This window comes from Lemur catta, chromosome 11 (assembly GCF_020740605.2).
Source record: "Lemur catta isolate mLemCat1 chromosome 11, mLemCat1.pri, whole genome shotgun sequence".
Classification (NCBI taxonomy): Eukaryota; Metazoa; Chordata; class Mammalia; order Primates; family Lemuridae; genus Lemur; species Lemur catta.
In genome coordinates, this window is record NC_059138.1 from 92,842,564 (window position 1) to 92,868,298 (window position 25,735).

Sequence of the window (25,735 nt, forward strand, 5' to 3'; positions counted from 1 at the left end):
CTAAAAGAGCTAAGCCAGTAGAAAAAAAGGAAAATATCCATTTCAAAACAACAAAATAAGAAGTTGAATAGAGAAAATTGTTGCTCAAATCAATCAAACAAACAGTAATTTCTATGTGGGAAAAAAAAGGAAAATTCTTTTGGAATATACATGATTACAGAATTCTCCAAACAGTTCAATCTTCTAATATGTCTTTATATCAAATTAAGATATATGAATAATGGTAACACCATCTGCATTGTTAGATCAAATTCCAAAGGGAAAACACAAGAAAAATATTAAAGAAATGGATAAATGTACATGAGATGCAAACACTCTATTTATTCTGGGTACATTTCCAATATATCTACTTAATTGCAATAATTGAAACAAAATCCTACCTGAAACAATTTTTCCTTTTGGCCCATGCCATTGGAACGATGGGTCTATCAGTTCGGCATTTCGCAGTCGTTGAGTTACACATAACACATGTGGGCTCCTTTGATGGAGCATGACATATACTTTCACTGAAAATATGATATTAAAATGTTTCAATAATATTTTATGTTGCTTATTTCTCTATAATGACTTACATTTTTGTAGTTTGGGTTAGGTGCTTTCACAGGATTTCTTTGGATTATTGCTCTTATTACTTGCTGATAAGAACCAAATTTCATCGCATTCTGTGTAACTAATATTAAAAATGCATGATGTTATTTATTTGTGTGTGCATGTGTGTGCATATGTGAGTATGTTCATGTATGTGTGTGTATCATCAACCTGAGCATAATGTATTCATAACTCATGTACACTAAAAGAATATTTTATTCTTAGAATATTAGATTATAAAGTATTCAGCTAATTCTATATCTATACCTTATCTGTTTTTCAAAGACACCAAACATGAACAGAATTTATAAATAAATTGTTTAGAGGAATACATTCCTTTGATTGATTTTAAATATTAAGCATTTTGTCCCATTTTGCTTTAAAATGTAAAGAATCCTGATAATTAAGCAGAAAATAGTATTCTTTACGAATTACAAAAGGAACCCAGTAAAGATTCCACTGTTTTGAGTTTACTTAAGTAAACTTTCAGAAAAGGTTCTAACAACCCTTCGAGAACTGCATGCCAACTCTTCCTTATTCACTATATGCAAAGATTTTTATGATCTAGTAAAATAAAAATTGTTTGAGAATCAAAATTCTCCTTAATTTTAAAGACATTACTTCTAAGGTTTCACTACAAAGCATGATGTTTACTGAATGTACTATTAGGCATATATCCTTACACAGATTAAGAAAGATCCCCTATATTCTTGGTTATTTGTTTTGATCATAAATTGGTATTGAATTTTAAGAAATGTTTTCTCTATGTTGATTGAGGAGGTCATTTGTTTCTTTCTCATTGAATATTTTAATGAAATGCTTGAATTATTATAAGAGACTGCCTTTCTGGAATAAATCTAATTGGTCATGCTTTTTAACTTAAAAATTGTTAAATTTAATTTGCAAATATTTTCTAATCATTGTTGCAAATATGTTCATACATGACTATGTATAACTTACTTATATTATCATTTGTCCTTTTCCCATTTCAGTATCAAGCATTTATCATTATAAACATTTATTTAGTATTCATTATTAGTTAGCATTTATTATTATTAAGGTAGACGCCTAAGGTTATAGTGAACACATGAAATGAACCAGGTAGATTTCTTCTACAGATTTTTTTCTGCAAGAATATGTAGGGTTTTTTTTTTTTTTTTTTGGAAAACTGTATGGTTTGGTACCTTTTTTTTTCTTGGCAAGAGAGGGAATAGGAAAACAAATTTTTGACCACTGATGAAGTGAATTTAATTGGTTACTAGTCTACCACATAATTTCATCAAGTGTATTTTAGAAATTTATATTTTACTAGAGAGTTACTCATTTCAGGTTTATTAGTATAAAATTGTTCAGAATAAAGTTATGATTTTTTAAATTTTACCACATATCATAACACTTTTTTGTACTTTCACTTATTCTCTTATAAAAATATTTGCCAAAAATTGTCTATTAATTACTTTTGGTTCCATTCAACAGGTCTATTATTCTTTTGTCATTTCTTTCATTAATTTCTGCTCTCCTTTTTCTTATTTCTATCCTACTTTCCTCAGTTTAAATTTGCCTTCTCTTTTCTGACTTCTTTAATAAATGCTCCCCCCATAAATTTTTAGTCCTCATTATGATTTCCTGATCCTACTATTTTCACACCCTCTGCCCTAATCATGCCAAAGTAGCACTTGGCATCACTTTTTGTGACTTTACTTATTTAAGTACCTAAATGCCTTCTCATCTTTGGAAACTCAGCACAAGTATAACCTTTTGCTTTGGCTTGATAGTACCTCATGCCATTACCATGCCCTGCCTCTAGCCCCCACTAATCCCTGTGCATATTTCAATCACAGTAAATAGTAATGAATCCAGAAGAATTTCCCAATGCAAGATGAAAATACAAAAACAAATAATATTCTCCTACATTAACAATAACGCACTGAACCTGGTTATAGCAAAGAAAATAACATTTGGAGAACAGTAAACAGAAGTTACTCTATAATCCAAGATCTCTGGGAACATTTTCAGACTCTATCAGAGGATACAAAATTAGACCACAATGCCATAATCATAAAAGTGTACACTTATAACTTTAAAGATGTTGATGTATCCCCATATTTATGTATAGAATCAACATAATTATAAGCAAAATCCCAGAAGAATTTTTTTAAAGAAACTCTTGAATAATGATTCTAAAATACATCTGAAAGATTAAAGCTTCATAAGTAGCTGAAACAATTCTATCATAGAAAAGCAAAGAAGAGTAACAAGAGAAAGGGTTATTGAGATATATTGCACTAAATAAGACAGTGCAGTCTGTTGTCGGAACAAAAAAATAGTAGGTCTCAGTAAAAAAGACAGGTATAAATAACTGATATATGACAAAATTGGCACCTAAAGTCACCAAGGAAAACATAATTATTAAATTATCATTAAAAATTATCTCAATATGTATGCAAAGGTGAGCTTAGATTCACACCTGGTACCATAAACAAAAATAAATACCAGGTAGATTAAAGATCTCATGGCAAATCACTGTCTAAAAACACATAAAATAATACTTTTATGTCTTGGGTTATAGAAAAATTATGTTAATACAAAAAGCACAAAAATAAAAATACTGAACTCAATTCCTTAAATATTAACAATTTCTGTCCAACCCTATATAACTTGGACAAAGTTCAGATATCAACTCCACAGAGAAGATATTTGCAACAAAGATAATAATGTATTTATAAATGGATTATAAACAATGTGAAAGTAACTCCTTTGAAAACAGCAAGGAAAATAATAGGCAAAGGCAACTTAACCCTCAGCTTAGCAAAAACAGAAAAGTTAGGTAAAATTTCATGCTGATGAGGATGTGAGAAAATGGAATTCCTTAAGCACTGCTGGAGGAGGTGTGAACTCACATAGCCATTTCGAAAAGCAATTTTAGTGAGATTCAGAATGCTCAGGTCCTACAATGCTGAACTTCTACTTCAGGATGTAATAAGACTCAGAAAACTTTTGAGAAGGTACGAAAAAAAAAAAGATATACAAAATGGCATTCATAATACTCAACAAAAAATTGGATAAACTAAAAGTGCAACAAAAATGTAAATAAACGTTCATTGAATTAATGCATGAGTGAAATGAAATGAGAAGAATAAGCAAAAGGTGAACAAGTTAAAGAGAGGATGACAGAACAGAAAAACAGCCAACCTAGACAGATGCTAATATCTTGCATGACACAAGAAACTCAAGAAATTCCAGGCACACAAAAAATCAGGCAGTCAGCATGTTATGTAGCCACAACCAACAAAGTATCATATAATGATCAACTTTGTAACATAAGAACTACCTGCTGAATTGAAATGGTAATCCATTTTTAAGAATAAATTTAGGCCGGGCGTGGTGGCTCATGCCTGTAATCCTAGCACTGTGGGAGGCCGAGGTGGGTGGATCGCTCGAGGTCAGGAGTTCGAGACCAGCCTGAGCAAGAGTGAGACCCCGTCTCTACTAAAAATAGAAAGAAATTATCTGGCCAACTAAAAATATATATAGAGAGAAAAAATTAGCCGGGCATGATGGCGCATGCCTGTAGTCCCAGCTACTCGGGAGGCTGAGGCAGAAGGATCGCTTAAGCCCAGGAGTTTGAGGTTGCTGTGAGCTAGGCTGACGCCACGGCACTCACTCTAGCCCGGGCAACAGAGCGAGACTGTGTCTCAAAAAAAAAAAAAAAAAATTTAATATTACCCAATAACAAAACAGATAAAAGGGAAATTAGTTACAGACAACTATTTTATAAATCAGGTTTAAAAGTTGAACTTGGTGAAATCAACAAAAATATCAGAGTAAGGAACTCCAAAAATTATCTCCTTCATAAACCAATGAGAAAAAAGAAGAAATTGTTAGAATAAACATTTTTGACTCTAAAAATTAATCAAAGACTTGCAGTAATCCAGCAAACATTTATTCAAGAAAAACAACTGAATCTCTGTTATGGGTTGATTAAACCCTCTCCCACAAACAAATTTATATGTTGAAGTCTTAATCCCCAGCACCTCAGAATATGAACTTATTTGGAGATAGTCTTTACCCAACAAATCAAGTTAAAATGAAGTCGTTAGGCTCAGTCCAAATCCAATATGACTGATATCCTTATAAAGGAGGAGAATTTGGACACACAGACACATATAAGGGAAAGAGGATGGGAAGAATCATAGAAGATGGCCATCTATAAGCCAAAGAAGAAGACCTGGAACAGATTCTTCCCTCACAACATTCAAAAGGAACCAACCAAGCCAACCTCTTGATTTTGGACTTCTGGCTTCCAAAACTATAAGACAATCCATTTCTGTTGTTTAAGCCATCTGTGGTTCTTTGCTACAGCAACCCCAACAAACTAATACATTCCATAAGAACAGTGAGCTTGTAGCATTTTAACTTACCCTGCTCCCATCTCTCCTTCCCCAGCTCTGCAATAGCCTTGAAAACCAAGTCTGTAATCATAGTAAGAACCAGACGCCAGGCAGCCAGTAGAGGGGGCAGGCAAGGTGAGAGTGATTTGAAAGCCTCCTTCCCAGAGAACTGCCATTATCTGGCCTGTCTGGCAGTGTCCCTGATCTCACTCACAATGACTGTCTTTATTTGACCTGATTTGGAGTTCACCTACTGCAAAAACGCTTTTCCCCAGGGATATTTGTCAAAAACAATTAGAAGCCACCATTTAACTTTGCGACTGCCTGATACAGTGGGTAACAGTGGGGAAAATAATAGGCTAACCAAAAACCTTAAAAGGGAAAGCTGGGGAATGACGTGTCTACAGGAGCTCTGAATCATTCTGACACATTTCTGGGAAAACAGAAGGCCACACTCATGCATAGGGTTGTGTGCATGCCTAGGACTGTGTGTATGCTCGGTAAAGACCAAGAGGACTTAAGTTCTCATCTTTGGCTAAAACTGAGGTTCTTCAAAGCATAAAGTGAATAAGGTAGGGTTGTCAACTGCCTGGCTAAAAATTAAAGGTATGCCACAACATCCACAAAGAGATCCTCAGGAAAGACTAGGAAACTAATTGGCTCAAAATGTCTAATAAAATCTCTTTCTAATCATTAGCCTAACTAAATTATTTAATAATTGAGCAGATATTTCAGTGGCTATACATGATAAAGAATACATAATTCATTCAGCAGTCACTAAACAATGTTAGCAAATAACAATAACATAATACTCTGAAAAGGAGGAAGAATCTTATTTCCAGAGTTACAATATTACTTTTTTCTTTTTTTCTTTTTAGAGATGGGGAATCACAAATCACTCTGTCACCCATGCTGGAGTGCAATGGCATGATCAGTTGATCATAGCTCACTGCAGCCTCCAACTCCTGGGTTCAAGCAATCCTCCTACACCTCAGCCACCCAAGTAGCTGGGACAACAGTCACCTGCCATGCCTGGCTAATTTTTTTAAAAATTTTTTGTAGAGAAAGGGACTCACTATGTTGTTCAGGCTAGTCTCAAGCTTCTGACCTCAAGCAATCCTCCTGCCTCAGTCTCCCATGGCACTGGGACTACAGGCATGAGCCACTGCATCCAGCCTTACATTTCTTTAAATGTCAAGTTTTCAACTAAAGATATGAGACAATGCAGAAAACTAAGAAATTATGGCCATATGCACTTTTAAAAAGTAACCATTCAAAACTGTCCTCAAGGAAAACCAAATATTGGACTTACTGGACAAAGACTTTAAATTAGCTATTTTATGTATGATCAAAGAAAACCATTTCATATGTACTAAAGAAAAGTATGAGACAATGTCTCTTAAAAGACTAAATAGCAACAAAGAGACCGAAATTATAAAAAAGAACCAAAAGAAAGAATAAAAGTATAATAACTTAAATGAAAAATTCACTAGAAGGAGTCAACAGTAGATTAAGCAGGCAGAAGAACCAGCAAATGTGAAGACAGCTCAATTTTAGATTATCCATTCTGATAAACAGAAAAAAAAAGCAAATGAGAGAGATAAATGATCCAAAGACCTGTAGGAAACGCTTAAGTATATCAATGCATGCATAGTGAGAGTCATAGGAAGAGGGGAGAGAAAAGGTCAGAAAGAATACTTAAAGAAATAATGATAAAAACTTACCAAATATGATGAAAAACATGAATCTACATATCCAAGAAGCTCGATTAAACTCCAATTGAGATAAACTCAAAAAGATCCATACCCAGATACATCATAATCAAATGAACAAAGTCCATAAACAGAGAATATTGAAAGCAGTAAGACAGAAGCAATTCATCACATAAAAGTGACCCTCAATTAAGAGCTGATTTCTCATCAGAAGCCATAATGAAATAGAAAGTCTAAATAGAACTAAAAACAAGTAGTGCTTAAGTCAGTAATCAAAATACTTCCCACAAAGAAAAGTCCAGCACCAGATGGATTCACTGGGAAATTTTATCAAACAAAGTGGAATTAACAACAATCCTTCACAGACTCTTCCAAAAATAGAAGAGGAGGGAACATATACCAACTTGTTCTGTGAAGCCAGATTTACCCTAAAACCAAAATCAGAGAAGGACATCACAAGAAAATTATAGACCAATATTGCCAATACTAGCAACCAAATCCAGCAACATAAGAAAGGATTATACATAATAATCAGCTGATATTTAGCCCAGGAATGCAAGGATAGTTTAAAATATGAAAATCAATGTAATGCATCATATTAACAGAATAAAAGACAAAAAACACATGATCTACATAAATGTAGAAAAAGCATTTAAAAAAACCTAACCTTTCTCCCAATAGAAGCACTCAAGAAACTAGGAACAGAAAGGAAAAACCTCAACCTGACAAAGGGTATCTAAAACAAATAAATAAATAAATAATCGCAGCTAACATCATACTTAATGGTGAAAACTGGCATCAGTTTTATACAACATTAGTATGAAAATATCAACTGTATTTCTAAACACTAGCAATGAACAATCTAAAAACAAAGTAAATAAAACCATTCCCTTTACAATAGCATCAAAAATAATAAAGTATTTAGGAATAAATCTTCAAAAAGAAATATAAGACTTATACACTGGAAAACTACAAAACATCATTGAAAAAAATTAAAGAAGACCTAAATAAATGGAAAGACACTCCAAGTTCATGGAATGGAAGAATTAATATTGTTAGAGTGCTAATACTCCTGAAATTGATCTATAGATTCAATGCAATCCCAGCTAAAATCCCAATGGATTTTCTGCATAAATTGACAAACTGATTCTAGAATTAATATGGAATTGCAAGGAATCCACAGTAGCCAAAAAACAATCTCAAAAAGAACAAATTTGAAAGACTCACACTTACTGATTAAAACTTACTATAAAGCCAATAATTAAGACAACAATGTAATGGTATTACAATAGACACATAAATCAATGGAACAGAATTTAGAGTCCAGAAATAAACCCATACATCTGTGGCCAACTGCTTTTAAATAAGGGTGCCAAGACAATTCAATAGAGAAAGAATAGTCTCTTTTACACCATTTGTGCTAAAACAACTGTATATCTGTAAGCTAAAGAATGAGTATGGCCTCTTCTTGTACCATATGCAAAAATTAACTCAAAATGGATCAAAGGCCTAAATGTAAGAGCAAAATTTATGAAACTCTCATAGGAAAACATAGTAATAAAACTTTGTGATCACTGATTAAGCAATAATTTCTTAGATATGACACCTGAAGCACCAGCACCAAATTTAAAACAGAAATTAGAAGTTTGTTTCAAAGGACACATTAAGAAAGTGAAAACACAATCCAAAGAACAGGAAAAGACATTTGCATATCATATATCTGATAAGGGTCTAGTACTTAAAATATATAAAGAACGCTAGAATTCAACAAAAAAGGCAAATAATCTAATTTAAAAATGGGCAAAGGACTTCAATAGGCATTTCTGCAAAGTATGTATCCACATGGCCACAAAACACATAAAAAGAAACACACCATTCGTCATTAAGGAAATGCATATCCAAACCACAATAACACCTCACGTACACAGTAGGATGGCTATAATCAAAAAAGATGGACAATAACAAGTATTGGTGAGGATGATGGAAAATTTGAACCCTCATACATTGCTGATGTGAAAGTAAAATAGTTCAGGCTGAGTTTGGCAGCTCCTCAAAATGTTAAACATAGAATTACCACATTTCCCAGAAATTGTAGTACTAAGTATATACCCCAAGAGAAGTGAAAACATATGCTCACATACAATAGAATATTATTCAGCCATACCAAGGAATAAGTACTGAGACATTCTATAACATGGCTGAACCTCAAAAACATTATATACTAAATGAAAGAAAACAGACACAAAAGACCATACAGTATATGATTCCACTTACATGAAATATCCAGGATAAACAAATCTATAGAGACAGAAAGTAGATTAGTGGTTTCCAGGGCTGGTTTCCATTGCTTAATGGGTAAGGTATTTCTTTCCGGGATGATAAAAATGTTGTGAAATTAGATAATGGTGATGGTTGCCCAACCTTGTCAATATACTAAAAATGACTGAACTGTACACTTTAAAGGAAGAATTTTATGGCATGTGATTTTACCAAAATAAAAAAAAAATGTGCAAAAGAAAGTTGTAGTTGTTATGCCTCATGTGACTACTGTAAAATTTTACGAATCCAAAATCTTTATGATTTGTAGATCTCATTTGAAAACGTTCTAGCATATTTAAACTACATACAGTTACTATTACAGTTAATTATTAAAAGTAAACAACACTTTATGCAATTTTATATAACTTTCAGAAATAATGATTCTTTGTATACTTAAGCAGTCATAGCATACATAATTAAACCTGGATAAATCTAAGTATATCGAAAAAACTTTAATCCACTTCTGTAGAAGGAAAAGGGCCTTAGAAGATTAGGATAACTGGGGAACCTTAGCCTGTTGAACAAGACTGATGAAATCTTTCAAATGCTAATAACTTTCTTAAAATTACAGAAAATCTATTTATGGATACCTGGAAAATTTGATGATCCCACTATTTTCACTGTATCTTGGGTCAAGCGAAAAGCTCTTGGTAATCGAACCAAATATCCAACTATTAAGAACAAAAAGAAATGATCACCAATTTGCCTCCTTAGAAAAGATTCAAAAATATTCAAATAGCATCATACTATAGTATATTTGATCTTGGTTAAAGGGGAAAGCCATAAATCAATCTCCTCTAACAGATAATTTCTCTATTCCAACTCTACTTCCCTTCATATGCTCTGATAAATGTAATCTACCTGCTGCTTCTCTCTATTATATCTTATCTCTGGCTTTTTCTACATCCACTTAAATATTCTCTCCATTTTTAAAAGTTCCAATCACCCACCATTCAAGACCCAATTCACAAGTTTCTTCTCCTTCAAAGTTCCTGTTTGTCCTTATTATTTCTCACGTGCCATAGTACATCACTAGCAACTCTCTGATAACACTCATCCTACATGTATTATATTTATATCATTTTCCTTATTAGATTATAGCTCCATTGATAGTGGGATCAGTGTTTATGTCAACTTAGCAAGAATCAATACCAAAAACTATACCCTGTGCATAGTGAATATCAAGTAATAATTGTGAAATATATCCTGATATTCATCAGTTACTTTTACAGGAGTAAATGTTATGGGCATAACAGTGTGAACAGAAAAAGTGCAAGGGGCAGTATAAAACTACAATAGAGCATTATATCTAAATAACTTTTAACAGAGATGGAGTAAACTGCAAAGAAAAAAATATGGTATTCAATGCCAGAAGACCTGAGTTTAAATCCTAATTCTGCCACTTATTGGTTTTAAGAAAGTCACTTTAAACTCTAGGAGCTTCAGTTTTCTCATATGCAAATGGGACTACTAATTCCAGCCTTACAGAGCTATTATAGTAACTGAATATTGTATAAACTGTAAAAGGCTACATAAATATGAAAACTTCATTAGTCATAGCTTACATATTAAGGTATTGACTGCTTATTCTATTTCTTATACACTCATAGGTCTAAGGGTGTTACTGGATCAAAAGATAGTGAGGTAAAATTTTTAAATGAAAACACACACTTTCATACCTAGTACAAGACCATAAACCATATTCAGGAAGCACCTTTCTCCTGCATGGTGATTAAAGGGTATTGGCTATTCTCATAATCATACATGAATGATCCTTGGATTCCTGATATCTGGACTGCAACAAATCTTGTAATCTCCGATCCACTCCATTTCTCTCCTTTCTCTTCCCTATCCCATGCCAACCTCTACATTTCTTCTACATTTATATTCTTGGAGTATTTATTTTTTACTCTCCCTTATTTGAACAATTTTTAGCATTTGAAACAAATCTCTTTCGTCTTTTTTATCAATTCTGAGATTTATTTTTTAAAAGTCTAGAATTTGAATACAAAATAATACAACCAAAACCATACAACCTAGTCAAATAGGATTTAAATTAAACTCTCATTTCTTTATGCAGTGTTTGTTCCTCAGTATCTTTAATACATTTTGAAAACAGAATGGAAAAGCATTTCAATTCTTTAGATGTGAAAACATTTAGATGTCCGAGCATTGGCCGCATTTTACATCTAAAACCAAAAGATGGCGCTCCACTATCACAGATAATTTCAAAGCGGCAGGATGCCTACTCCTTTTGAAACAGGAGGAAAAGAGTGTATTTACATTATTACAGAGTGCACACACTGAAATGTAAAGCTGGACAATGACCCATAAACTGAATTAAGAAATTTATTAACAAACCAGTTTAAAACTTCAACTGCGGATGTTTTAGTAAACTTCTACCTGTACGTTATTAATTCCCCAGTCATTTGCTCTTCTATGTAAATGCAGACTGCCTTTGTACAACTTCTATACAAAATAAATCTTTCTTGCCAGGTGTAAGTAGCGAGTACAGTGTTTCTTTACATAAAGGGGGTGCACGTGACACAAGAAAAGCAATTCCCAGTGGGGCAGGGGGATCAAGGTTGCCCCCGCCGAGCCCGTCGCCAGGTGGTACCACCGCTCACCTGACGGGGGCGCCCGCACAAGGAAGGCGGAGAGAAAGAGGAGGACAGCGGCCCGGGAGAGCGGGGAGCCCGCGTCCCGGGCCCGCCGCCAGCCCCGCCGCGCCCGGCCAGCGGCCGAGGCCTCCATCCACACGCCGCCGTCGCCTGCCGAGTGTCCGCGCAAAAGGACGTTACGCTGCGCGCGCCCACCCGCCGCCGGAAGTTGGCGGGCGGCGGGCCGGAAGGAAGGACCGGACGGACACCGCGGCGCTTCCGCCAGGGCAGTCGGCTAGTGGAAGGTCTTACTCTCCAGGAAGCTGAAGAGAGGAACGCTTGCTCTGAGAGTCCACTGGGCCTTCGGGACAACGCTGTCACTCAGGGAATCCTCAGGCACATAAGCGACCTGTCGAAGATTCTTGAGCTGGCAAGGGAACGTTGGGCCCCAATGTCCGCGCCTTTATTTTCATGTGGCGTTTGTGGACAGATGGAAGGCCCTTTTCGTAAGCCGGGTCGTAGCCTGAGTCTCAGCATTTGAGGGCCAGTCGGAACAACAGATAGAATTTATGAGTTAAGACACGTACAACCCTCAGAGTATTGCCTGGATCTAGTAATGTCAGCAACTAGTATTTGATGGATGTGTGGAACTTACTTGGGAGATAAATGCAACACACATCTAGCGGAAATTAAAGGTAAGGCCTTTAGTCCCAGAAAGAAGCATGATGGAAAAACGGAAGAAATGACCATAGATGAAATGGATTTTCTTCCAATACGCAGCCTGGAAGATGATCTCATATCACCTAAATTCAGAAAAACACAGAAAACCACCTGTCAACTGTGGGAAACCAGACTATGTCTCCCCAAAATATGAAAGATTGTTCAGCTGAAGACAAGAAGCAGCAGATGCAAGAGACCTCTCTTTCCTCCCTCTTTTTTTCTAAAAGCAGGACATAAATTTACAAAGACAAAAGGTATCTTCTTTCCCCCCATGGAAAACAAGAGTTAACCACTGAAAACAACATCAGACCCTCATCAGCCTTGAGGTGATACCAGATTAATTAATATTAACAAGCTTTACTAATCTTTGCCATTTATTTGCCTTCCTCTCAAGTTGCTGCCTGTAGAGACTCAAAGTCCTTTTCTTTTGTCATATTTTACTGTTCTTTGTTGAAGATGCTATATAAGGTAGAATTCAAAGCCACCTGTTTGAGAACTATTCATTCTCTGAGTGTTTCCCATATGTAAATAAAATATGCATAATAAAATTTCTGTTTGTCTTTTTCTTGTTAATCTGTCTTTTGTAATGAGGGTCCATTCCAATTATGAACCTGTGGAGGTTATTATTTTTTCCCCTACACAGCCTAAGAGGGACTTTATAACCAGAACTTGTTTTATAGAAATTGAAAGAGCATCATGCCTCTACTTTTCTGGTGCTGGAATGATTTAATCAATGGGAACATGCCTGTGGTAGAAATAAATATTACACAGTTGGTGCAAATACATTGAATGAACTCTGAGAAACTAAAGACAGAATGCCTAATAGTAAATGAATTGACGCCTTTAAAATGAAGAAATGAGTGATCCTGAGTGGACTAAAAAGTGTCACTTGGTACACTGTGTTCTGGATGAGGGATTTCAAACTGATACCCTATCCACTTAATTCAGCTTTCCCACCTCTCTAAGAGTATATCTTAAAAATTTAATGATTTTAGGTGGGGCATAGGTATTCTGGTTTTAGCAGGGATTGGATATCACCACCTCTTGCTGTTGTAAGTTGGTCTGACTTACATATTATGTGCCTGGCTCTTCAAAGATACAGTCATGCCTGTTTTGCACTTTTGCTGCACTAAGGTGTGATGTTTTATCCCCAAATTCTAATATTTGGAATTCTTACAGTAGCAATTTTCTTTCATGCAAGAAGAAATTATTTAGTGGAAAAGAATGTTTAAGTGACCTGGTATATTAATGATTTAAATGACATTTTATGTGTAGACTAATAACTGATATCCTATTTATTGTAGTTTTCTAAAATGAGTTTGCAGAATTACTCTGGGTATCATGGTACATTAAAGGATGTAAAGATAATTTAGGGCATGTAAAGGATGAACCTGCACTTTTGACTGTAATTTGAAAATTATTTTCCTTAAAAGTTAGATACACTAATTCAACTTTACTGCAATAAATGTCTATATTTTGCAGTGCATTTAAACTTAATGTTTATTTAGATAGCAAGTGTTATATCTAGAGCATTAATACATAATTGTAATTACATATGTACTTTTAAAAATATATTATCACTGGATTAACTTCTTTATACTCCTTAAATATGTTTTATACACGTAAAGTATCAACTTATGGAAAAATTTAAAAATAAATAAGTTACCACAGCTTTTCTGAGCATTGGGGAGAAGAGTATCATGAAAATATCACTATCAAGGGTATTTTGATTTTCTTAAGAATTTAATTATGAAGTACATAATAAATGGTTCAATGTGTTAGAGTTCTAGCTGTTACCAAGCAACAAGGGTTCTGCTTTTTTTCTTCTGCTGCTATGTTCCTTTACTGCCCTATCCTTCCTTTGGTGGAGAAAAATAATTTACCTTAAAAAAAAAAAAAACCCTACTCTACCAACATTTAGAAAGCTGAATGAATAATTTTATACTATATTAACCCTCATTTTCAGTTTTTGGAAATATGAGTTTATATTGTTAAAAGAATCAGCAGAAGTACTTAATTTATAGTTATCAAAAATTCTAAAGAGAAACGCTATGGATACAGAGGTTCAGGACACACCTGGAAAGATAAGTGTCTCTAAAAGGTCCATCCTTTCAGGAACAAAGGCTGTTGAGAATATAGATTACCCACACTACTGTGACCTCTTAAGAAAAATGAATATGCCTTTTGTGAAAGGATTTGAGGACAGACATGCCTGTGGCAGATTTGAAAAGAAATACAACCCTTCTTTTCTTAAATTTCACCCTTACCCACCTTCCGTCCTGCCAGACTATCATGTACACTATCCTTATCCCCCACCATATGGGCCACATTACCCATTATTTCCACTTCGGGATGATGTGCCTTTAGGTGATCCCTGTTCAGGGTTTATGAGCCCTGGTGGTGATGCTGATTTAAAGCCTGGCATTGGCAGAACCATACCAAATTTAGTGAGTTACAGTGATGTGAAACCTCAACACCGAGTTCCCAGACCAGATGCAGGTTTTCAAACAACAATAAAAAGGCAAACAATTCTGTCAGAAGAACTGCAACAGGACAGGAGATGGAATTCCAGGGAAGTACCAGACATTTCCATCAGAGCAAGACTTGGAGGTAAATAAAGTGACATTTACTTTATATTTTTTAAATATTCGAACAAGGGAGGAGAATATGGATACAGGATTCAGTATGTTTGTGGTTAAATTAACATAAAATTATAAAGAACCGAATAAGATTTTCTTATTCTTAAATTCCAGGTTGTAAGAAAAAAGTAGTAAGAATTACAAACCATTTATAAACTTATATATAAAACAAAATTTTGTTTTTTAAGAAATACATTGATTAGTTTAAGTGACCAACACAAAATGTATAACATTATTTATTGCAGACATATGGATAAATTTATTTTACTAACAGGGAATTTATGTATCACTTTGATAATTGTACATTGAGCCTCCTTATCTGTTTCTCTCCCTCAAAAAATTAATTTGCTGGTGGTTATGAAAGAGTTGGGTTACAGGAGCTGAAATAAAAGGGGTGAGTACTGGAAAGTAAATATTTTGGGTTCAGAAAGTACAGGAACTGAAAAGAAGCAAACTCTGCATAAATAGCTCCACAGCTCTGGAGGCAGGATTGATCACCCCTTGCTGACATCAGTATCAGATGGTTTCTCTGTGAGAACTCCCGTAGATGGTCACAGGCCTGGCCCAGAAGTGATAAGAAACACCTCCAAAGGGAAGCCGCAGGGACTACTTCCTGTATGGAAGTTGTCTAGCAGGCACGGAGTGAAAAGAGATGAGCATCTTTGAGTGTGTGAAAAGGAAAAGGACAAATGTTGTAGCAAGAGGTGTTAGGCTTACTCTAGTATCAGAGATTGCACCACCCTTACACAGGGCCTCTTCAGCACCCAGCCATAGACTGGAGGACTAAGGGAAACGTGTGGTGGAACAGTGAGGCCACTATATGTTGGGGCAGTGGGGATTCATGGTTTCTGCCACTCTTCCATGGAGAAAGAAGGTTACAAAGAGGGTAAAAGTAAAGGAAAATGTAATAAAAATGAAAAAACCCACAACATAACTCTCCCCTGCCTCACCCTCCACATATCCATTTTTGAGCCAGAAGGAGGAATTTGGAAAGATATAAGCAGAGGATGAGTTTTTCTTTTAATTTACAGTCCAGTTATTGCCTTACCAAGTTGGTTTAGGGAAATTCTGAGTTTATTATGGAATTTTCATATAAAGGGTATAAATGAGATTCAACAACCTATCTTGACAATAAATTATAATCCATTGGAAATATGATCTAGGAAATATGGTATTACTGAGAATCAAATCCACTTGTATCTACAAGTGACAGATACTATCTTACATGCTAAAAATGTTGCCATTGAGGAAACAACTGTTAAGTCTAGGTCCTTCCCACAGACACAGTACATTTAACTGATTCTGATTTTTCTAGTCTGTCCAGAAAGTTAGCTTAAGCTCAACCTTCACTAATATTTCAATGTATAATAGCATTCATTATCAAGAATGTTTCCTTAAAAGAACGGAAGTTATTCTTCCCATTTTAGGCAAGGATGCCACATACCTTGTAAACAGAAAACCCCAGTCTAGTATAATCTTTAAGAGAACATTGTTGGTTTATTCTTGTAAGTTCTTTTAAGAGTGGACTCTTAAAATGTTATTCCTAGAAATTATAGGTTGAAGAATGATTTATCCTAGTAAAACTAACATGATTAAAATGGTGTTAATGGACTTTGGACCAACAATTTATAAGCAAGTTTAGAGTCATCCTGTGTATTTCAATGCCTGAATCGGTACAACAGAAGAATTCAGAGGATAGTCAGACTCCCTGGGCTCAAATATTGGCAAAAGTTTACTTGCTATATGACCCAGGGCTAGTTACTATTCTCATCATGCCTGTATATCCTCAATTATAAAATTCACATAATAGTAATACTTTATAAAATAATAGTAAGGGCCACTTGATGTAAAAATACCTGACATACAGAAAGAAACTGATGTCAGATTGTATAAAGTCCAGAATTTTCAATTCCTTCACACATAATTTGGGAATAATAGTACTTCCCTTATACAGTTGTAAGAATTAAATGAACTAAGACATGTAAAGTGCTTAGCAAAATCCCTTAAACCCAATAAAACATTCAATTAATAGTGGCTGTTATTATTAGCCATTAACAGTTTCAAAGAGTAATACCTGCAGTTTGGAGAGTGAGTTCAATATAATTTGTTCTGGGCTTTCAATGACTTTGTAGATCCTGGGAATAATCATTAATTATAAATTATAAGTACTTTCAGGTTTTAGAAAACCTAAATATATGAATACATTATTTCTAATATATGTTTTGATGAAGAAGGGCATCTCAGAATTAATTACATCACAAACCGGCACTCTTTTCAGTGGGCTTTCACAAAGATCATAGCAAGATTATAAAAGATTATATTTCTGATGTATTCTTGCCCCATTCCAACCTTGTCTAGATCTTTAACTGGGTTCAGTACTTGCTTTGTTGTTCCAGCTGGCTCTCTCTATTATCTCCCAATCAACTACTCTAAACTTATACTAATTACATTCAAACCTTTTACTGGATTCTGCCATTTATTGCAGCAGATGATCCAGTCTTCCTTATCACAGAGAAAATACAGTTTGTCTATTGACACCGCCTTGATCTTTCTCCCATTTAGGCTCCTGATATCAATATTTATAACTCTTTGTGTGTCTTCCTTTTTTTAACCATTGTTTTAGCTCAGGCTACTATAACAAAATACCAAACACTGGGTAGCTGAAGCAACAGCCATTTATTTCTCACAGTTCTCGAGGCTGGGAAATCAAAGATCAAGGAATAAGCAGATTTGGTTCCTGGTGAGGGACATCTTGGTTTATAGAAGGCTGCCTTTTCCCTGTGTCCTCATATAGCAGAGAGAGAGAGAGAGAGACAGACAGACAGACAGAGAGAAAACACACTCTAGTCTCTCTTCTTCTTAAAAGGACACTAATCCCATCTTGGGAGTCACCCTCTTGACCTCATCTAAATCTAATTATCTCCCAAAGATCTCACCTCCAAGTAACATCACATTGGGGGTTAGGGCTTCACCATATGAAGGGACACAAACATTCACTCTGTAACAACCATCCTAATCATTTTTTAAGCATATAGTTCGTTGGTATTAAGTGCATTCACATTGTATAACCATCACCAGTATCCATCTCCAGGACTCACTTCATTTTGCAATACTGATACTACTCATTAAACAACAATTCCTAGTTCCCTCTTTTCCATAGCCCCTAGATGCCACCATTATATTTTCTGTATCTATAAATTTGACTATTTCAGGTTCATCATGTAAGTGAAAGCATACAGTATTTGCCTTTTGTGATTGGCTTGTTTTACTTAGCATAATGCCCCTCAAGTTTCATCCATGTTGTAGTATATTTCAAAAATTCATTCTTTTTCAAGGCTGAATAATATTCCATTTTGTGTATATACTACGTTTTATCAATTCACCCGTTGATGGACACTTAGGAAGCTTCACAGTTTGGTTATAATGAATAAAACTGCTATGAACATGGGCTTACAACTTTCTCCTTAATACCTTACTTTCAATTTGAGGAGATATATAATCCAATAGTAGAAATGCTTGATCACATGGCCATTTTATTTTTAAATGTTTAGGAACTGCCATACTGTTTTCTATAGGGCTACGTCATTTTATATTCCCACCAAGAGTACATAATTTCAATTCCTTGCATTCATGGGGTAAAGCTGACTTGATCATGATGTATAATCCTTTTAATGTGCTATTAAATTCTGTGTGCTAGTATTTTGTTCAGGATTTTTGCATCACTAATCAGGAATATTTTCCATCCTCAATTTTTTTTAACTGTGAGGAGAATTGGTCTTGAAATTCTTTAAATGTTTGGTAGAATTCACCAGTGAAGCCATCTGGTCCTAGGCTTTTCCTTGGTGGAAAGTTTTTGATTACTACTTCAATCTTCTTTTTTAGTTATAGGTCTGTTCACAGTTTATATTTCTTCATGACTCAGTCTTAGTAGGTTGTGCATTTCTAGAAATTTGTCCTATTCATCTCAATTATTCAATTTGTTGGTGTAAAATTGTTTATTGTACACTCCTATAATCCTTTTTATTTCTGTAAAATTAGAAAACCTTCATTTCTTGTTTTATTTGGGCTTCTCTATTTTTTTCTTAGTCAATTTAAATGTTTCTCAATTTTGTTGAATTTTTTTAAAGAACCAACTCTTGGTTTTACTGATTTTCTCTTTTGATTTTCCATTTTCAATTTTGTTTATATATGCTCTAATCTTTGTTATTTTCTTCTTTCTGCTGAATTTGGGATTAATTTTTTCTGTTTCTTGTTCCTTGAGGTGTAAGGTTAGGTTGTTTCTTTGAAATCTTTCTTCTTTTTTAATGTAGGTGTTTATTACTATGAACTTCCCTCTAAGGCTCTGCTTTTTCTGCATACAATAAGTTTTAGTACCTTATATTTTCATTTTTGTTTGTCTCAAGGTATTTTCTGATTTCCTTTTTTATTTCTTCTTGGATACAAAGAAGGCTTTTGTTTAATAGTGTAGTGAGTAATATCCTCATACTTATGAGTTTTCCACTTTCCTTCTGCTATTGTTTTCTAGTTTTATTCCATTGTGGTCAGAAATGACACTTGGCATGATTTCTATCATATTGTTTTATGATTTGTTTTGTGGCCTAACATGTGATCTATCCTCAAGAATTATGTGTGTGTTCTTGATAAGAATGTGTATTTTGCTGCTGTTGGGTGGAATGTTCTGTATTTGTTAGATCCATTTGGTCTATGTTTTATTTAAGTCCTCTATTTCCTTATTGATCTTCTCTCTGGATGTTCTATCCATTATTGAAAGTGAGATATTGAAATTTCCTGCTATTATTGTATTGATGTCTATATTTATCTTCAATTCTGATTCTCTTGACCTTGTTGAGTATCGTTATGAGAGTTATTTTGAATTTTCTGTCAGGTAGGTCATGTGACTCCATTTTGTTAGGGTCAGTTTCTGAAGATTTATGTTCTTCCTTTGTTTCGAGAATCTTTGCCTGATTTTTCTTTTTCCTTGACTCTCTATGTAGGTGTTTGTGTGTTAGACAAAGCAGGCACTTCTGGTCATCATGAATTTGGCTTGTAACAGAGAAGGACTTCAACTATCAGCTTGGCCAGAGATTCTAGGTGCCTCTTCCAACTCTTCTTCCTTGAGGGAAGCTGAGAGCTGGGATTTTTGTTCACTTTCTCTAGACCGAGCAGGAATAAGCCATGGTGCCTATTAGCCCAAAATGCCATTTCCATTCTCCCCAGGCAGCTACATTGTGCTAGACCTATCAGAGTTTCAAGACTGGCAAGACAGATGCTAGTTCTTTGGGAAGCTCCAGAGAAGCTGGGGTGCTGAATCAGCTTTTTATACTCTGGCATCTAGATTTATGGTGGCCACTCTATATCTAGATCTATAAGCCCAGAAGCATGTGTCCAGGTGGCTAGACTGTGTTGGACCCATCAGAGAGCTCCAGGACTGGTGAGACAGATGTTAGTTCTTTGGGAAATCCCAGAGAAGTTGGGGCACTGGGTTAACTCTTTCTCTTCCAAGGTGGAAGCTGACAGCTGAGATTTTGTTATCTGTTCACTCTGTGTTGAGCAGAGGAGATAACCTATGGCACCTACCAGCCCAAAATACCACCTCTGTTCTCTCTTGGGTCACTAGACTGTGCCAGAACCATCAGGGCTCCAGGAATGGTGAGACAAAAGCTGGTCTTCTGGAGAGCCCCCTTGGAAAAGGTAGGGTGCTGGGCATGTAAACCTACCCATTTCCTCCTCTAAGTGAATCTGGGAGTTAGGGGTTCTCTTCCTGATTGTATGGAACTGCACCAGGGGAAGGGACTCTGCACAAGGATGTCCCACCTGAATCTCCACATCAGTTTCAGTGAGTCTGGTTTTGCATTCTACTGAGATGTAGGAGCCTTTCACTTAGTTTCTGAATTTCTCACAAGGGGGATATGTCCATGAATTATTGCTGAATCAGTTTCTTGATAGTGGGAGGAGGTTTGGGGCTTCCTACTTCATCATCTTGCTGATGTCATTCTCCATAGTTTTTGTTATGTTATGTTTTCATTTTCATTTTTCTCAAGATAATTTCCAATTTTCTTTGGGATTTATTCTTTGATCCATGGATTGTTTAGTAGTGTAGTGTTTAATTTCCATATATTTGTTAATTTTCCAGTTTTCCTTCTTTTATTGATTATTAGTTTGATTTTGACTGGAAAATACACTTTGTATGATTTCAATGTTTTCAAATTTATGAAGACTTGTGGTTTAATGTATAGTCAATTCTAGAGAATGTTTTATGTGTACTTGAGGAAAATGTATATTCTGCTGGTGGGTGGATTGTTCTGTTAGGTCAAATTGCATTATTGTGTTGTTCTAGTTCTCTATTTTCTTATTGAACCTGGTCTGGTTATTCTATCCACTACTGAAAGTGAGATATTGAAGTATCCAATAATTATTATAGCATTGTCTATTTTTCTCTTCAATTCTGTCAATGTTTGCTTCATATATTTCAAAGCTCTGATAATTTGGTGCATATGAATAAAATAGAGACTAGAAATGCAGTACAGAAAAGCAGCTAAACCTAAATTTTAAAAAAAAATCAGCAAAACTGATCTACTTTAGCTGTATTAATAATGAAAACTCAGGGGAAACCACTAACAATGGGGATTTTAAGTATTATGAAAACCTTTCCATAACCAGTAGAGAATAGAAAATAAATGAATAAGAACACAAAATACACAGACTAGCCCTTGAATCTTTGTCCTATTACACAGTTTTTGTAATTCTAAAAAGCAACATATTACAGTGTTTTTATAGTAAAAATATCAGGGCCCTTTGGAAAATAGGATTTATGTCAGACCCTTTCAAATTCATACAATTTCATGGGTTACACATGAAACCCACTCACAATTAGAATGGTCACAGTTTTAAATGTGTTAACTTCCTAAGAAGTAAGAAAATGCTACAGTGCTTTTCTTGACAAAAGATTCGCCATTTGCTTTGTGGCATGGAAGTGAAGTGGGACTGTGAGTTATGAAGAAGAGGTATATGATGGCTGGTCTTAAAAGTGGCCCTCAATGATTTCCCCTTTCCCTGCATGTGTCTCCAACTCTTACCAAGAAACTAGGTCTGTTTACCTCCCAGGCTGATTTGAGGCCTGCACATATGAGTGGCTCTGGCCAAGGAGATGTTAGTGAGCATGATACAAGTGGGGACTTGGCAAGTACTTGCACATTGGTCTGGTCCTCTTGAGCTTCTTCTGCTGGGGTCTCAGTCACTATCCTGTGAAAGACCCAACTTAGGCCCATGGAAAAAACACTAAGGACTTTCCAGAAGACCCACCTGAGCACACAGCTAACAGTCAATACTAACTTGCCAGCCATGAGAATGAGGCCATTTGGGACCTTTCCAGCCACCCAAACTGACACCACATGAAATAGAACCACCCCTAACTATCTTCAGAATCCTGGGAGATGGTAAATTGGTGTTTAAGCCACTAGAGTTTAGGGTTGTTTGTTTTGTAACAGTAGATACTGAAATTGAGTGGAAGAAAGGACATCATCATTCTTAGACTAAATTTTTTGACCCTGAGATAATAGCTATAATTCATTGTCCTGTTTCCTTTCTTCTACTCTGGCTTAAAAATCAAAATTTATGTTTTCCTACTTTCCTCATTTTTAAAGAAGTTGCTTGAATGACTCCAAGTAAGATAGATACACAAAGTGCCAGCCTGTTGCTCTTGGCATGATGGACTTCTCTCTAGAGAACTTCCTTTGCACAGCTGTGTCATAGACAGAATTATCCTCATGGTTCTTAAAACTGAAATGATCATGGAATTTGACACTCCCTGTCTCTTGTTGCCTTGGCCTCTCAGCTAGGTGTCTGTGTTAGTTTTCTTTTGCTGATATAACAAATGACCACAAACTTGAGCAGCTTAAAACAAAACTCATTAATTAATTCACAGTTTTGTGGGGACCTCATCTGGATCCTCTGTTTAGGATCTAATAATGCCAAAATCAAGGTATCATTTTGGGCCAGGCATGGTGGCTCACCCCTATAATCCTATCACTTTGGGAGGCTGAGGTGGGAGGATCACTTGAGCTTAGAAGTTTGAGATGAGCCTGAGCAAAAGCAAGACCCTGTCTGTACTACAAATAGAAAAAAATAGCTGGGCATGGTGGCATGCACCTGTACTCCCAGTTATTCAGGAGGCTGAGGCAGGAGGATGGCTTAAGCCCAGGAATTTGAGATTTTGAAGTTGCAGTGACCTACAATGACACCACTGCACTCTAGCCCTAGAGGCAGAGCAAGACTCTATCTCAAAAAGAAAAAAAAAACATCATCTTGGTTCTCATGTAAAGGGTACAGGGAAAAAATATATTTACAAGCTTATTCAGATTGTTGCAGAATCCAGTTTCATGGATCTGAGATGCCTGTTTCCTTATTCACTGTCAGCCAGAGTCTCTCTCCTCCTAGAGGCTACCCACATTCTTCTCATGTGGTCTCCTCTGTCTTTACAGTCAACAGCGGTGCACTGAGGCCTGCTGACACCTTCTAAAACCACAGACTATCCAGCATCTACTTGTTCCCCATCGCTCCCTTGCCAGTCCCTTTTACAGATTCTGTCCTGATTTTCTTAGTCAAATATTGACTAAATTATCATCATCATCACGATAAAAATGGTATTACTATATGAATGCTACAATTACTAATAACTGGTAATTAATAAACCTGTAATAAACATGTTGAGTATTTAAGCTATATGCCACAGTTTGCCTATTCCTTTATATTTATTAATTATAGTTTTAATAATTCTGAAAACAGTCATTAAAGGTGAGAAACATGAAGCTCAGATGTGTCAAACAACTCATGCAGGTCACTCTGGCACAAGAGCAAGAAACTATACACATAATTAAGTCCCAAGATCTATTGGAGTCTGTTATAGAGCTCCACCTGAGTGAGGTCCACAGATGGCCATTCTCGTGCTGTGCTAAGTATTTTTCACAACTCCTCTCTCCCTTGCATCAACATCTCTGTACTGTCCACCTAGCTCTCATATTGTAACTTTTACATTCACATGTTGCCAAGCTGGAATAATTCATGGAGCAAAGCTATGAAGTAGAGGACCAAGTCAGAAGCCCTCATGGGGTAGGAGAAAAGATCTCTATGGAAACTACCAGAAGTATTACAATTATCTTCATCTATACTGGTCACCTATCCAAGCCAGAGTATTCAATATCTCTTATTAAAACTCCCCAATGGCAATCCAACTGCAAGTTAAATCCAAGACTTTCATGACCTGATCCTGGCCTACTTCTCTTGTTCATCTTTCACCATTTCCCATCTACTATTTTATGATCTAGCTATACCTAACATTTTGCAATTTTTTGTACATGTTTTCATACTCTCACAGGTCATGCCTACCATTGCACATACTGTTTCCCTGCCTGGAATGACTACCCTTTCCCCATTTCCCTTTTTATCCAAGTACTACTCAATTGTCAAGATTAGATCAGATGTCATCTTCAGGAAGACATCCCTAGGTTTCAACAATCTGGTCGGACTAGATATCCTTCCTATGCTTCCCCACAGCTCTCTGAGCTCCACTATTATTGCAGTTGCCACATTACTTTGAAATTATCTACTTTCGTGTCTGTATTTGCCATTTGCTCATGGTCACCTCAAATTTAGGAACCCTGTTTTTCACCTTTATATACACATCAGCTTCCATTATGGTGGACTAAAATATTTTTGAAGGCTGCTTTTATATTTTCTAGGTTTTTAGGACTTCTAATCTATCATTGGATGAATTATCTACACAATAACCAGACTCACTTTGTATCACCACCATCCCCAACATGTCTATGTACACACACACAGATTAATAGTACCAATTAGTTCTCCTCCAATAATAAGTAATAAATAAAAAGTAATTCATTTGGCACTGTTTTAATTATGCTAACATGTAAATTCTAGAGCTATGCTGTTCTCACTGTTGAGAAAAGTTATTAGATGATCCTTTAAAGAATCAATTAACACCACACAATTTACCTTTCTAATAGGAAATATTTCTGGTAAAAGAAACAACTTTTATTGCATTTTTAACCTAAAACACATGGATTCTTTTTTGAGGTTGGACAAGCCCACTGAAAGTTACTTCTTTAAGACCTCACCGTGAAGCATGTTCAATAAATCATGCATATACATTTGACGAGGAAGCAACGTGTACGGTAAGATTTTCTTACTGGGTGATTTTACACAATAGTTATCATTAGTTCCTTTCACTGTCTGTGCATTTGGTATTTTATGCCCTAGCAGAATAGCTATGTGCCAGGCACTGTGCAGGCCTTTGTGGTCCCTGTATGTTATGCATTGTCCTGTGTCATTCCTACAGCAATACTATGGGGGAGGAGTGAGCTGTGGATGCTGCTGTTGCCCAACATAGACCCCCTTTTCTAGCAAGTGTGCCCACCCCCAGGAACAGTGAGTGGTGATCACTAAAAGGATAACAGCCACCAGCCTGGAAGACTGCACCCTTTCACACTGCCCCCTCAGATTTTGGCAAGTGACTGGCTGACTGACTTCCTTGAGGGAACAGACCAAAGCTGCTGTCCAGCTGAGACAGCATTCTTCCTAGCTTCTTCCTCTCTTCCTGGCCACTCTCCTCACTCCACTGCACTGAGGGTGCTCCCACATTCTATCGCTTGAACAATCCTATCTCAATCTCTGCTTCCAAACAAGAGTGTATTGTTATTCCCATATTATTTGAGAAAACTGAACCCCAGTGCTATTAAGTAACTGGTTTT

General features: G+C 35.8%; 2 protein-coding genes across 3 annotated transcripts in view; one reads left to right on the forward strand and one right to left on the reverse strand.

Annotated features, from left to right (window-relative positions):
- Positions 1 to 11,813, reverse strand: part of LOC123647347 (zona pellucida binding protein) — a 121,353-nt gene extending 109,540 nt beyond the window's left edge. The window contains exons 1-3 of one of the 2 annotated variants that reach the window (XM_045564721.1): positions 11,638 to 11,813; positions 9,601 to 9,681; positions 381 to 506 (exon numbers count right to left, since the gene is read on the reverse strand). In XM_045564721.1, coding sequence (XP_045420677.1) covers positions 381 to 506; positions 9,601 to 9,681; positions 11,638 to 11,764 — 334 coding nt within the window. In that variant the 5' untranslated portion in view covers positions 11,765 to 11,813. The remainder of the gene's footprint in view (positions 1 to 380; positions 507 to 9,600; positions 9,682 to 11,637) is intronic. The other variant, XM_045564722.1, reaches the window with a different exon arrangement.
- A 2,363-nt stretch (positions 11,814 to 14,176) lies between these two features.
- The window catches only part of SPATA48 (spermatogenesis associated 48), a 49,291-nt gene continuing 37,732 nt past the window's right edge, over positions 14,177 to 25,735 (forward strand). The window contains exons 1-2 of the mRNA XM_045564210.1: positions 14,177 to 14,940; positions 25,062 to 25,159. Coding sequence (XP_045420166.1) covers positions 14,382 to 14,940; positions 25,062 to 25,159 — 657 coding nt within the window. The 5' untranslated portion in view covers positions 14,177 to 14,381. The remainder of the gene's footprint in view (positions 14,941 to 25,061; positions 25,160 to 25,735) is intronic.